The sequence below is a fragment of the Lagopus leucura genome, unplaced genomic scaffold (assembly GCF_019238085.1).
Source record: "Lagopus leucura isolate 7727_CA_CO unplaced genomic scaffold, USGS_WTPT01 Super-Scaffold_100021, whole genome shotgun sequence".
Lineage (NCBI taxonomy): Eukaryota > Metazoa > Chordata > Aves > Galliformes > Phasianidae > Lagopus > Lagopus leucura.
The window spans coordinates 3,254,799-3,270,132 of NW_024962274.1; the positions used below are offsets into that span (position 1 = coordinate 3,254,799).

The following is a 15,334-nucleotide window of genomic DNA, read 5'->3' on the forward strand; positions in this document are numbered from 1 at the left end:
GCGCCGCTGCCGCCCCGCGCCGGGTCGGGCCGAAAGTTTGCCGGGCGGAGCCGCCATGCCCGTCAGGAAGCAAGGTGAGCGCCGCGCACAGCCGGGCCGGGCGCGGTCCCGGCCGCGGACAAAGGGACGGGCGCGCCGCGCGGGGCGGTCCGCGGCGCGGGGGTGGTCGCGGTCGCGGTCGCCCACCTGTGCCGCCTCAGTGAGTCTCGTGTCCGCCCGCAGATACCCAGCGCGCCCTGCGCCTCCTGCAGGAGTACCGCTCCAAGCTGAGCCAGGCGGAGGACCGGCAGCTGCGGAACTCCATCGAGCGGGTCATCGGCATCTTCCAGAGCAACCTCTTCCAGGCGCTGATCGGTAAGCCGGGTTCTCGTGTGCTGCCGCCTGCGGTGTCGGTGAGGGGAGGCGGTTTGCTGTGTTGTCGGAGCCCTCGTGCCGCCGCGCTCACACACGTGCTGTTCCGATCGGCCGGTTTCTGTCATACTTTGTACGAGTTTTCTGCCCGGCCTGGAAGCGACTGGCGGTGCGGCGCCTCTCTTCTGGGCTGCGCTGTTCTGTGCAGCCGCGTTTTCCACGTCTGTTGCTATGGATTTGAACAATTTATGGGGAATGTGTTTTAGTTGTGAGTCCACGTGTCAGTGCCTAACGAGTGAGCTGAAGTGGTTTTGCTCTTAATTAGAAATTGGACAAATCTCCCTTCTGAAGGATCCCTAAAAATGCTGCAAATTGCATGTGTCACAAGCAGTTAAAGTGAATGGAAGCAAACCTCTAACGTTGCAGGTGGCTGCACCAACTTTTTCTGCACAGTGAAGTGCAGTTAAAACCTCACTAATTCCCAAGTTCAGAGTGCTTTTGGTGCTTTTTCTCTGGAACTGTTAGTGTAAATATTGCTGAAATCCTTCTGTGAAACTTTGAATTTCCTGCGCATCTCTTAGAAAACAAACAGAGCAAAATAAACAAGCAGATTGTAAACACAACTTGCAGAATTGTGGCTTTGCAGCTTCTGCAGGTTTCTTCGTGAAATTGGTCATCACTGTGTGTGAGGCAGCTCAGAGTAAAAACTTCTTCCAAGTTTCACGTCCTTCCCTTTTAACAAAGTAACTTGCATCTAAACTGTTGTTAACATTGTAGACAGTATGGGTTTACTTTGCAGTTAGGCAGTTTGCAGCCTATGTAGCATATCTCACAGGTCCACTACTTTTTGGCCTTGTATCTTTGAATTTGTGTTGTGGTGGAAACATGAGGAGGGACAAAGCGTTGCTGCGCGTGAAGAGCTTTCTCCTGGAGCATTTATTTCATCTTCAGGTAGGTTTTCAGAAGTTGGTCATCTTATGGGACATCTCCCATGTGCATTCCTGATTATGCAGATAGGTCTGTTCCCATAGGACACCCCCAGAAAAGGCTTACTTGCAGGAGCTCTGTGCATTTCAGTACTCAGTTGATGCTGAGCAGCTCCATGATGAGGATCTGTGCACCTCTATGTGTTGTGTTGCTGAATGACATTGTTGAAGTTTTGTATTGGAAGCTTAATACTGTGATTGTGCTTCTTACTTGCACCAAGGAAATCTTGGTGTTAGTTATTTATTGAATGAGGTATGAGTCAGTGGCATGGAAATGGCTTTTGGTATTGTAACCTGCAAGACACACTTTATTCTAAAAGCTGTATCTGGAGCCAGCTTGCCTCTGTAACTTAGCACTTGGCAGTAGCATTCTTCAATGAGGGCTACTGTGTGGCTGCTGGAGGGCTGCATGGCCTGTTTTCTGATCTGTCAGAAGTTCTGCTGTAGCCGTGGGGTCTTTGCTTCTGTCCTGTTCAGCTGGTCTCAGCATGCACAAATAGGTGTTGCGCTGTTTGAGAGCATTAATGTCAATTTCACATTTAGTGGTTAACTGTGTGATTGCTTGTTAAGGAGCATGTGTTTGTGCTCCAAACTGTTTCTCTGAAACGTGATGGCAGAGAGTAACTTCCCAGGAACTGATGCTGTCATCTTCACTATTCTTCCCTTAACCTGCTCACCCAAGGAACACTTAACCCATGGAAATGAGTTGGAGGAGTACTTGCTCATGGCAGGCTGCTCCTGGATGCTGTGCTCCTGGCTACACCTTTATGCAGTGTGGCTACTGCTTTGTGCCCCCTGGGAGGGGGTCAGCGCCCTGCAGGGAGGAGGGGGCTGCCTGGAAAAGGTGCTCCATGAGAGATGGCTGCATTGGCTGGGAAGCCTTTGAGTCAGTTCCTGCCTGTCTTCTTGTGGTAGAGATTTGGGAACAGCCTGGATGAAGCTGTGCTGCAGGTTGGACTTACCTTGAATACTGCGCTTGTCATCATCTTGCTGCTGATTTTTCAGGTGTGACTTTTACAGGAGTTGTGCTATGTCTCCAACTTAAATATTCACAGCTGCACACTGACAGAAGCTTCCAAACTCAACTATGAATTTATTTTTCATGTAGGTGCTTCTTCTAGAAAGCTGCTTCTAGTTTCTGCTGTTTTTAACAGTAGAAAAAAAGTAAAACAAAACCTCCAATGAGCACAAAGGAAGTTACTTTCATTCTACTTTTCTTTTTGCTTTTATTCTGCCTGGTTGCTGCTGTATCTCCAGGACCCTCCTGTCCGTGGTAGGTAAGAATGTTTGTGATGGCTCCAGTCAGGATTTGCTGTCAAATTCATCTTTTTTTTGGTGTGGTTCTGAACTTGGCAATCAAATACTGTTCTTTCAAGCAAAAAATTAGTCGTTACTTTATGCGCAGGAATGTATCTTTAACTCTATAATGGAAGACATCAGTATTCTCTTCCAGAAATGCTGAATGTTTCATCTATTTATTTTAACAGGAAGGAATTAAATGGTAGGTTCTTTGTGAATTTCAGTTTGGGTACCGAAGAGTAAGTGATATTCTCACATCTGAGAACTTTTTTTCCCTCACATTATACTTTCCTTTAATTCCTCCAACAAATTCTAGTTTCAGCAATCTTACAAACTTGACCTGCTTCTTAAATTTAACAAACTGGTTTAAAATGACTTGAATTAGGGCAGTGGCTGCTCAGTGTGAACAGTGTTAGAAAATTGACATCATTGCATCAATGTTATTTCTGTAAGTGAAATAACTGCAGTAATTTAAGTTAGTAACAATATCAGAAACCAAATGTCAGTGACCTTCCTTCAAAGAGTCTGAAAAAGCCAGTCTTTGCTTTTCTGTGTTCTGTAATGCGGAGTTCCCATTTTATTTGCTTCAGCCAGCCGAGTATAATGATGTCTGGTGCTTTAATTAAATGGATACTAGCAGCCTTTAATTAAAGCCAGCTTGAGAAATAGTGTTGTTTTTAAGTAAAACTCCTATTTTACTGTGTGAGGATCTAGTGCTAACTTTTCTACCTGTTGATTTCTTTCTTGTTAAAAAGCTTGTTATTGATATCCTGATAATTGATACAGTGAGTTAGGTTATTAAGTGGCCACAATGAGGCACCCACGTAAGGAGGGATGGCATATGATTTCATTTCATTTTGGTGCAGAATTTGGTATTTATTTTGAAATAATCAGATCATACTTTTACAGTTAAGTCCCTAGGGCTATTTAGCATTATTTTTATAACTGCATCTGGAGGCCTTTTTTTTTTTTTTTTTTTTTTAAATGATGAAGTTGACTGGGAAAAGCTGAATGTGATGAATATCGTTCATGTGAGCCACCTAATTTATTTAACTTGGAGCCTTTCCGTGTGAAGATGTCTGGTGTAATTATGTGCTGAATATTCCTGACACTAAATATCTAGCGTGGGAAATCTTGCAGACAAAATGGAGTGGTTTCTGTAGCCTTTGCTGAACCAAGAAACTCTTATCCCACTGAATGTGAAGGTGCTCTTACCCACAATCTGGATTGATGAACACTATGAAATAGTGTTAGAAATGCCACTGATGTTTTTACACACCGGAGGAATAAGTCTCATCTCTGAAATGTGATGACAGCTGATGGTTGCAGTAAGGTAAATGCCTCATTCAGGTTTATCTGATTGGGGCTGAAACTTCTAGGAATTTAAAGCAGCTGTAGCTCTGTCCACATTGCCTTTCTAGGCTGGTGAAGGGAACGGTCCTATGTTTTAGGCTGATGTAGGCTCAGTGCTCCTCAAGGTTGGGACCATCTGGTGCGGTCTGACCATGGGTGGTCCCACACTGAGTTGTCTGTGACTTTGGGGATGCCGTTCTTGTTCTTTTACCTCCCTTTCAATTATTTAACTGGTGTGGAAATACTTTACTTACTAGCTAAATTCAAGTCTGGTGCAGTTAAAGCTGAAGCTTTTCTTCATAACTGAAACCAAAAGTACTTGCTCTTGACAAACTTCAGTATCAGCTTGTATTTCAGTGATATGGTTTGTTAATAGAACACAGGCTTTGATGACACAATCAACTTTTCAAACTCACGCATGCCTGAGAGAGCTTCAGTGCTGGGTTTGTGCCCCTGTGTCAGTCTGCTCTGTAGGTAAGGTGAGTGAGGCTGCTTGTGAGCTGCTTCCTGACTGAAGTGCAGCTGAGGCACTGCATGGGCTGGTTCAGGGTTAGCTGAAGAATATTTTCATTGCAGATCTGGGAATTCTTGACAGTAACTCAGGAATCTGGTTAGATAGTGAATAGTGCTTTTTTTATTAGATGGAAGTTCAGGGAAAATTAAATCATCGCTTATATTGGATATACCACTGAAATCGTAGATGCTAAATAGGGTATTTTTAGAATGGAATCTTAACCTTGCTGCATTTTTGTGTTTTTTTTTTTTTTCTTTTTCCTTCCCCTCCCCCCCAGGGCTGGTTTATCTTTGCTCCTATCTGAGACTGAAACATCCATGGATGCAGTTCTTACAACTTTCAGGTGTTTATCTGCTGTCCAGAGCAGTGTCGAGGATGCGCTGCAGTTACTGAGTGCAGTCCCCTTCCTTAAGCTTCAGCACAAGGTGCTCTGTTTCAGTCTGATTGGACATAGCCTTGCGTCTTCAAGAGTAGTTAAGGACTTCATTATCTGGAGTTGGATTGAGAGAGTACAAAATGAAGTTTGCTTTGTGTCTGGAAGTGTGGAACATGAATTCAGCTGTTACTGTACTTTTTCCATGTAGTTTGTAGTTGCCTAAGAACCCATTTTTCGGAAGAACTTCATGCTGTCCTTTTGAAGGAATGCAATGATGAGGGAAACAGACTCTCATTGCTCCTCCTCCTTAAAGAATTGCCTGTCGTTTTGTAGGTATGCAATACGGCTTGAGGGTGTGGAAAGCTTTGGGGGTGTTGTGTGTGTGCTGCCTGTATTCCTTCTCTTCTGATGTTTCAGTGCTTACTGTCCTGTGTGTGTTTGTGACAGTGCAATGGGATTAGGAACTGCTTTTGGCAGCCCAAAATAGCATGGAGGACTAGTGTAAGTTGAGCAGTTATGGGTGTGCAGAGAGAGTATTGTGGCAAAAGATTATCCCTGTGGTTATCCCAACTGTGTATTCAGTTCTGAATCACTGCACTGTAGAATCTGTCAGTCACAGTATTACTGTCTTTGAGCTACCATCACAAGGGGTTATTGACCAGTGAACTCTGTCAATAAATGGGTGTTTTTCTATAGGCCGAGAAGAAAGCTGAACTTCAGAATTACTGCTACAGTTTCCAGGTTCTGGAAAAGTTTCTTCTGTCCAGTGCTGCAGCTGGAATGCTGTGAGCCTGGTGATGTGGGGCTTGTCCTGAGCGTCCTGTTGCCTGTGTTTTGGGAGATGGCACTTGCTTTGCAGGTGGGATGAATCATTCCAAGAGACTCAAAATCTGACAGCTGCTGAGCTGTTTCCTTGCACAGATGGTTCCTTGAATCATAACTAGGCTGAACTTGGAGGGATTTTAAGATACTGTAGAGGACTGACAGTAGAATCACCTCCTTAACTTTGTTTGTTCTCTAAGGTAAGGGAGGCTGTAGGGTTGTTTGATAAAGCTTTTACAGGGATCTTGTTATGAGCAAGTATCTTCCCAACCATGTCCTCAAAAAAACAGTTGCTTTGGTTTGAGATTAAAAAGAGTTGATCTAGGACAAAGATACAGTGAGGAAGGCTTGTGGACAAACGGTAAAAGTATTGAAAATTTGAATCCCAAGTTCAGAACCTTGTTTTAGAGCTTGGCTGCAGGGAGTGTACAGATGTTGCTTCTGGGGGAGATGTTGGTGTGTGGTGCTGCCACTGTCAGTTACCTTCAAGTCTATTAGCTATTATTAGTGAAAGAGGAAAAGGCAGAGCTGTGCACCTGTGTGAGAGCTCAGTTCAGATGTTTGAGTGAGTGTATCCCCTATATCCCTCAATTGTTTTTATTCCTTCCCAGAGTTCATTCTTTTGGAGGAAATCCTGGTCAGTTCTGTATTGGCTCATCCTACAATTAAAAGTTACTAATAGCTCTTCCTGCATGAAGTTTCTATTAGCCTGACAGTGCTAAATACACCCTTTTAAGAAAAAAGGCACAGTTATATTGGTTGCTAATAGTTTGGAACTGCAGTTAAGTTATTTGGAGAGAATGGGTAACTGAGAGTTTGTTTCAGGTTTTTTTTTTCTGCCTTGGGTTGGTGAGTAAGTACACATGAGGTAATGTTCAATAGGAAAGAGCGCGGACAGCCGGGGGGGTTTGCCAACTTTTAGCTGAGTGATGACCATTTTAAATTCTTTAAGTTTTTCCTACCTTAGTTTTGAATATAATCCCTGTGGGATTCTGAAGGAAAACTGGAAAGAGACCATCTGAAAGTATGCTGAAGGAGCAATTGGAGAGCAAAGGGGAAAATGTGAACAGTTTGGAAGACATAAGCTGACAGGCTGGTGAGGAGTTGGACGTGGCTCACTGCAAGCATCAGCCAGAGGAATAAGGGCAGAGAGCTGGATCTGAGGTTCGATGACAGCAGTTTCAAATGAGTGCAAATTAAGCTGCATTTATGCTATTGACAGAAAATAATACTTCTGGAGTTTGAGGGCTAGAAGTTAAGTGTGTGCAGAAGGGTTAAAGCTTGGGGCATAGCCACCAAAACAAGCAGAATGGTTGAGGAAGAGGAGTTGGCTGCTGCAGCTCAAAGTCTATAGAACAGAACATGTGTGGTGGGAAAGCTGCACTACAACTTGTATTTTTCAAGATGTGGTGCATAGCAATGGTCAGCCTGTGTTTAAAAACAAACAACTCTAGGAAGGGCTTTACAGGGATTACCATGAGTCTGGTTTTCACTTTTTGTTGTATAAATCTGAATGTTTCTGCTGGGGATGAAGGATGAACACACAAAGAGAGCACTCGCCTGACTCTGGTTATTGGTTTGGCAAATGAATGTGAAGTTTCTGTTCACATTTTTATTTTCTTGTCAGTTAATAATTCATTTTTCAGGTCTCGCATTTGGGTTTACTTAGCTTGAGACGTCAGATGAAGTTAGGATGCAGCATTGTGGCTCCTTTAGAATTATCAGGAACTGCCTTGCACCTGAGGAATGAAAATCTGTAGCATTGGTGGACTCTTTTGCCTGATCTGACAGTAATCATAACTCCACTCACATTTTGTCTATCCATTATGTAGGGCTGCTCAGAACTTGGCAGAAGCCATACGTCTCAAATAGCTCTGAACTGAAATAACATTCTGACCTTTGTTTTCCTTTCTACTAGTTTTAAGTCTTAAGTTTTAGGTGCTTCAGCTGCTTTAGCAGGAAGCCCTAAGTAAGGAAGACACCTTTATTGTTTTTTTTCCCCTAGGGAGGGGGATAGAGACCATTGTAACTTATAATGGGATGACACATCTTCCTGGACAGCCTACATAGATGGTTGAACTGTTAGCAGACTTATTCATTTTTGAAGCATATATTTGGAAAAATCAGACACTTGCATCTGCTGTACTTGGATGAATAAAGGTCTGATAAGAAGCAGGCCAATGGGAGATGATGGAGGAAATGTTCACTTAAAAGGATCTTCAGGTGAAATATTAAAGTGAAATACAAGTAAGTCAATTTGTGAAAGAATTCATAAGCTCCTTGATCACTGCAAGCCTGAGGGACCATGATATTAAAATACTGTGTGCTCTGAAGTCTGTATTTTGTTGCTTTCTGACCTTCTTTGGCCAAAATGGGTTTGTTCTCTGCCTGAATGTCTGCTAGGAGGGAAATACTTCCTTGATGTCAGTGCAGAGTGGAACACACAAATGGTTGAGAACAGATTTCAAGGCTCTCATTCTTTTATGCTGCTTTGGTGAGACCTAGATTGAGGAGCTCATTAAATGCCTGTTTTGAACTCCAAAGACTTGATTTCTGTGTATTGTGAGCTTGTAGGAATGCTGAGTGTTAAAGCTAGGCTGTAGGGTATTGCTACATTTTCTAAATCTTAGTGGCTTGTGTTTTTGTAGTTGATATAAGCCTCTCAATGAGTGGGCAAACAGAAAAAGAAGTAGGAAACCAGACATGAGAGAAAACTATCAGTTATTACTTGGAAGGGAGGTTCAATAACTTCCAATTCATGCATGGTTTTCTGTTACTCAAAAATGGTTATGAGTGACCTTGAAAGTTGATGAGCACTGAGACGACAATCTTCAGATGACCATTTGCTTATTCAGATTAATAAGGATAAGTTGCAGAAAGGCAACTGAGACTGGGAAGCTAAATAGCCTCTGAAAATCAGTGTGAATAAATCTGAAATGATGCACAACAGAGCAAACAAACCAAACTTACTGCTAGAAGCTCTGAGTTAACCATCACCCACCTGGAGCTGATATGAAAACATAAATTGCTCCATGAAAATGTCAGCTCAGGGTTCTCCAGCAGTTGAAGTTAGACTGATGCTGATTATTACACCCACTGTAAAAATCCAGGTTGTGCCCAGATCTCTCATATAATACGGTGCTTTGGTCTCTTGCTTTTTTGTGGCCTTCAGAAGGATGGAATAGAAATAGAACAAGATGGAGAAGTAACAACTTGGTGACAAGAGTAGGAGGTGGCTCCTGCAGAGAGAACAGCAGAGAATGCAAGTTAGGACAGTGTAGCCTAAAAAAGATAGAGGGATGAATATAAGGTCTGTACAACTGAGGGGCATGTAGGAACGTAATTAAAGACGTACTGTAACTGGCACTAGGCAAGAACTAAGTGGATTCAGATGAGTTGGATGCTGAGTATGCTGTCTGCTCCAGGGAGTGCTTGCAGTGAAGAATCACAGAGTCACCAAGGTTGAAAAAGACTTCAAGATCATCCAGTCCAACCATCCCCCTGTCACCAATAGTACTCACTAAACCATGTCCTTCAACACAAAATCCAAACGCTCCTTTTACACCTCCAGGGTCGGTGACTCCACCACCTTCCTGGGCAGCCCATTCCAGCGCCTGGCCACTCTTTCAGAAAAGTAGTATTTCCTAAGGTCCAGCCTAAATCTCCCCTGGCGCTGCTTGAAGCCATTCCCTCTAGTTCTGTCATTAGTTACATGAGAGAAAGAGGCTGACCCCCAGCTCACTACAACCTTCCTTCAGGTAATTACAGAGAGCAGGAAGGTCTCCCTTGAGCCTCCTCTTCTCCAGACTGAACAATCCCAGCTCCTTCAGCCACTCCTCATAAGGCCTGTGCTCCAGACCCCTCACCAGCTTTGTTTGAAAAACAGAAACAGAAAACAAATATGCACTTGTTAAATAAACTGTTGTTTGTGCACAGTGGTGTTAAGTATATTGAAATTGAATCTTCAAGTGAGTATATAATGAATACTGCAAATACAGATGCCATTAACTTGTGTGTACTGTGATAAGCTTACAGCTCGTGTAGAGTATGGCTTAAGGGCAACAGTTGGCTGTTCTACCTGCATGGTGTCCAGTGTGGTCTGTTGTAGTACCGTGTGTCAGTGTTTTAGTCCATACAATGTTAAGTTTGTGTGGAATTTCCTGGTGTTTAGTTAAGGAAAACCACCTATAACCCCCAAATAGCCAAAATGCGTAGAGGGTGAAAACAGAAAGCCTAAGAACAGTGAGTTACTGTGATCATTAAATGACTTTCTAATTAAAAAATAAAAAAAAAGAAAAAGTGCACCAAAAATAGCTCAACACATTTTTGGAAGTAGTAAATGCCTGTGTTTTTTTGGCTCTCTCCCTCATACCATAACATTAAAGGTTTGCTACTAGGATTTTTAAATAAAACCTGAAGAACAACAATAAATAAAGGATTCTGGCGAGTTGTTTCATACCTGTCAGAAAGCCAAAAACATTGTACTGGTTCTTGTGCTCCTGCCTGTAACACGCTCAGTGAAGCCTGGAAACAAAACTGGCTTTAAACTGTGCAGTCACTACTAAAATGGTGAATTTTAGCACTAGTTTTGTTTTTTGACATTGCTCTGAAAGCAGAGACCGGCCTCTTCTCAGGGAGGGTCTGCCCCTTCTGAGTACCGACAACGTCAGTGCTTTGCAAATATCTACTCTGGAGAACTTCCCTAAACTAAGCATGCCATTAATTTTCTTGCATTTTGGCTGTTAGATCACTTCAGAGTAAATTCTACCTGCTTTCAAAAGAAAAGGGCAAACAGCGAATCCTTTTTTGAGAGCTTTATGAAAGCACGCTTGTCCCAAAAGCTTACGTTACAGCCCAGGTTTCCATTGAGGGCCCAGAAAGAGAACTGTAAAGGTGAGCTGTCTGTTGCAGGAACCTGGCAATTGAAGTCTCAGAAATGGATGCTGACATCAGGTATACCACAGTTAAATTTTACCATAATCCATTGTAATATACGGCTTAATTTTGGGATGTTCAGGCAGCATACCAATCTAATTATGGTTTGGTATGTCAGCGCAACATCCAGCTTTACTCTTTATCACTCATTGGCTCTTTGGCTCTTTTGAAACTGTGCGGCTACTTGTAAGTGTCACTCAGCCTCACTGAATGTTTTCCTTCTTGTTACAAGTTGTGCTCACTTCTACTGGTCTCTGACTTGAATTTTCATTTTTTCTGTAACTTAGTTTTTGTCTTGTTTGATTTAAAATCACTCTTGGAAGTAATACGGAGGGGGATAAGACATGAAAAAACATAGTTAGCTGGAAGGAGGAAATCATAAATTAAAGTTAAAAAAAAAAAAGTATTTTGCTATCTACTGTCTACAAGAACAAGGAAAGCAGCAGAACTTTTCATTTGAAAAATGCGTCTTCAGATTAAAATGACTTCATTGGCTATGTCAGGTATGTTCACACAAGGAAATATCTTTGTGAGCTGATGCACAGCAATAGACCAGATAAAAATATTTAATAGCTTGGATTTAGTATTGCTTGAATTTCTGACTTCATGGAATACAAGCATCCAGCATTCAGTCCTTGTGCTCTTAGTGCATTGAGATGCACAGGCTGCCAGGCTGTGCTCAGAAGTGCCCACCGTCAGCTTTCTGAATGGCCAGTGTAAATGGATGTTGGGATTTATTTATTTTTTAAGAGAAAAAATATTTTCTAGCCATTAAATTCTGAGGAAATTTTGTTACTTACTTGGAGCAAGTTCAGGATAAACAGAGACTAATCCTGATATTAGGTTCCGTATGTATATATTGGTAGTAAATATATGGTGTCCTTCAGAGATGGAGAAATAGTGTATGGGAAATAAGGTGCTTTTTGGAGCAAGTCATTCTGCAGTACACAATTGGCTACCTCAGCTGGCAGTGAGACTTAGAAGTACCAGAATTGAGAGTAGATGCCCTAGATTTCTGCTGTAAAACACTTGCACAAATAACCCCTTCCCATAAATAATGTAGTAGTCTTCATGTCCTGGTTGATGTGGATTGCTGCTATAGAATCAGCTCCAAACGTTGCCTATTTCAATGTACAAAGCAGTGTATCGGGAGGAAAAAATCTTTACTCAGTGCACTTGATTGATGCATTAATGTTAATGCAGCTATGGGAGCTAATGTGAAGGACAGAGATACAAATTGCCTTTAAATCTGAGGTTGGTTTGCTCCTGTATATCTAGGTCACTTAATGTCTTCTGTAGCCCTTGCTTTCTTCCAATCAGCAGTGCAAAGAGCAAGTGTAACTTTAAAAATTAATGTAAGCAGTTGGTAGGAATTTCTCTTGCTAAGAGAAAAGCTACAAATGGAATTTGAGGATTAGAGTTTTCTGAACATGAAAAGAGCAGGAGCGCAATGTCTGTAGGAAAACCCTGCGTGTGGAACACCAACAAAACAGTAAGAAGTCTCTCATTTATGTGGTGCTTTTCTTATGGTGCTGCTCCATCTGTAAAGGAATTTGGTTATTGTGCCTCTGTTGGTGTCTGTGAGGAGCTGCTGGAAAGCAACAAGGTTCTGCAGATGAGAACCCTCTGTACTCTTTGCTGGATCCTATTTCCTGCTTGGACAAACCTTGTCAGAAGGGCTTGTCTTCTGTGAAGCTGTTGTAGTGAAAAACATAAGTTGTAATCTCTGCGTAGTGGCTTTTCTGCTTCCAAGAAGAGAGTAAAAGCTTTGTAAGTTCTTTGTTCCCCTGTCCTTCCCTTAGCATAAACCATTTAGATTTAAATTGAATTTTAAATTTAAATGTATTTGATGTGAATGATTACTGTTGTGGTAGCAAGTTTTGGATACTTAAATTTCCCTGGAAAGATGCTTGATCCTTCCTTTTTTTTTTTTGCTTTTCATTTTTAATTAGTGCTTCATGCAGTGGATAGGATGTCAGTAGAAAATAAAAACAAAGGCTAATGCTGCCAGATTCTTTTCCCCCTGAAGTTCCCAGCTGAATCTTCATAAATAACTTATTTATTACAAAAATTTACTTACTAGTTCATAAATATGACTTAGAATTCATACTAATTCATACCATTCGATTTTCATCCTATTTCTGTTACTTGAGTCATCAGCTGTTAATTTATTTATTTTTGTTCTGTATAACTCGGTCAATTTCATTTTTCCTAACTCCTTTTAACTTTCTTGGTGCTGATTTCATCGATATACTTGTGTTTCTGTGGTCATTTAATTTAAGTACATACCACAGGAGGAGACCTAATATTGCCCCTGAATAGGGGTTTCAGGTGACCAAAGGCTGCATTCCCTCAGGTTAGGCATAGAATCAGCTGAAGCATAGATACCCATCCTTACTGCTGTTCCACTGAAGTTATTCCATATGCTTCTGCTGTTTCTGCTGCAACCTGTGCTTCCGGTAGCACTGCTGCCAGTGACCAAAGCCTGAAGTGAGTGGGACATAGGCATTCTGAGATACAAGGCACAGAGAACTGTGTGTCCTGGGGGAAGCTTCGAGTGATCTTAACGATAGGGCTTCATCTGTGATATGTATATCCAGTAGCAGTTATCTAATTTGTTTTGCAGGATGAGAATGCTGTTAAACTCAGAATATCATCATAACTATGGAACCTAACTTCACAGTTTTTTGTGTCTCTAGATATCCAAGAATTTTATGAAGTGACCTTACTCGACAATCCAAAATGCATTGATCACTCTCAGCCATCTGAACCAATACAGCCTGTGAATACCTGGGACTTCTCCAGCCTTCCGAGCACAACAGTGACATCAGAAACACTGCCAAGCAGCCTTAGCCCAAGTGTAGAGGTATGTTGTCTCTGCTGGTTTTTTTTTTTTACTATTGAAATGTTAGGTAACAGATGTGTTCATTTTACTTAATGTGGTTATAATTTTTTTATTAAATGTGCCGTGAAGCGACTGTTAAGTGATGAGAAAATGAAGCAGGGAAGTAAATGCATGATAGGGTGTATTTTCAATAAGCCAGGATCTCCATCCCTCAGTTTAAGTAGTGATGTTACTTGCATTTCTTGTGTAAGTCTCGTCTGTATGTCCTCAAGGAGGTGAGCTCTGTTTCAGGTGTGCCTTAAGTACAGGCAGTATTGCAAAAAGTGTGTGAGCTTCTCAGTGGTTAAAGGTAGCAAGCTAAAATGACTTGTTTTTATTAAATAGTAATAGAGCTCAGGAAGAGCAGTGAGCAGACCTGCTGAAGGAGTAGTGCTGTTTCTTGTAGGGCAGCCCAGGGCTGTGTGCCACCCAGAAAGATGAAGTCCTCAGGATGCCTTACTGAGTGAACCTGAGCTGTTGAAGCTATTATGGAATCTGTCAAATTCTGCAGAGGAGATCTGGATTGTTGCATCTTGTCAGAGTTTGGAAGATGTCTAGTTGGGAAAAGACCAACTTTTTAGCATAGCCAGGGATAAATGTTATATACTGCTAAGAATCGTTATTACAATCTCTTTGCATCAAGAAACTGCACAACATTGGTGTACTGTATTTTTGTCAGGATTGCAGGTAATCAAACATCTCAAAGATTAGAAGTTGAACTTTCAACGCAGCAACGAATTATTTTCCTTTGATTTTTGTGAATGTTGACTTTTAGGCTGGGAAACATGAAATCACTTGTCTCTGAGGTATTAGCTGCATGAGGTTGTATAGAGTGAGCCACTGCTGTAGTTGCCTTAATGAAAATCATATTTAAGGGCTGTCACTTATGGAGAAAATCCAGTGATGTTGGATGTATGAGAAATAGTATAGAAAAAACTGCGTTACCTGTAGGCCTAACTCAAGAAGTCCTAAACACAGTTATTAGTGAAGTATCTCAGCTGAGCTGTTTTCTAGGTGAAGCAACTGTTTCTCCTGTGCAGTACAGAGGCAGTGGTGTATAATTACAAGAACTAACCTGATATAATGTGGATTACTTTGTTATTCTTTTAAGTGTCCCAGATTTGGACTCTTGTTACAAAGCCACCTGTCCTCCAGACTACTTGTCTCAAGTATCCTGTGGAAGGCAAACAAACCTTTGACCTTCAGTATATGAACTGGATCTTGCATTTACTTCCACTATTTAAAAGCATGGTTGTACATATTGGTGTGGATGTTAATTTATGCAAAACCAAACTAAGCTTCTCTCAGTCTTTGTCACACACAGCGAAGCTGACCTGACTTTATTAGAATACTGCTAATTAGGAGTGCTATTTTCCCACACTGTGGTTGGATAGATGGAGAGTTTTCAAGTGTGGAATTTCAGTATTAATTTCATTTGCATTTTTCAGCATATCTGTATATCTTATTTTTTTTTTTTTGAAAGATAAGCTATATATAACAGTTGTTATAGTAAATATATGGTCGTACTTATTTTCAGTCTTAATTTTCTTCTTTGCTGACTGTTTTTTCTTAATACCTTTCCCTCCATATTTTGAAATTAAAAACAAACAAAAATCCCAACCCTACCTCCAACCAGGCAAACAAAGAGAAACAGAGGAAATTCTTACATATTGACACCTGCTATGCGTAGTAATAAAAGTTAACATTTTTAATCTGTAAAATTTGATGCATTTTGCTTTCAATAACATGCTTTTTTCCTTGGAACTTTTTTCATTATAAATGTGGTTTTAATCAATGTAAGGGTGTAGTCAGCC

The 15,334-nt window shown here is 41.4% G+C and overlaps 1 protein-coding gene across 10 annotated transcripts in view; it reads left to right on the forward strand.

Moving 5' to 3' along the window:
* The first annotated feature begins 6 nt into the window (after positions 1–6).
* The window catches only part of DLG1 (discs large MAGUK scaffold protein 1), a 131,039-nt gene continuing 115,711 nt past the window's right edge, over positions 7–15,334 (forward strand). For all 10 annotated transcript variants that reach the window (XM_042878197.1, XM_042878200.1, XM_042878202.1 and 7 more), the window contains exons 1-3: positions 7–74; positions 223–354; positions 13,336–13,502. In XM_042878197.1, coding sequence (XP_042734131.1) covers positions 56–74; positions 223–354; positions 13,336–13,502 — 318 coding nt within the window. In that variant the 5' untranslated portion in view covers positions 7–55. The remainder of the gene's footprint in view (positions 75–222; positions 355–13,335; positions 13,503–15,334) is intronic.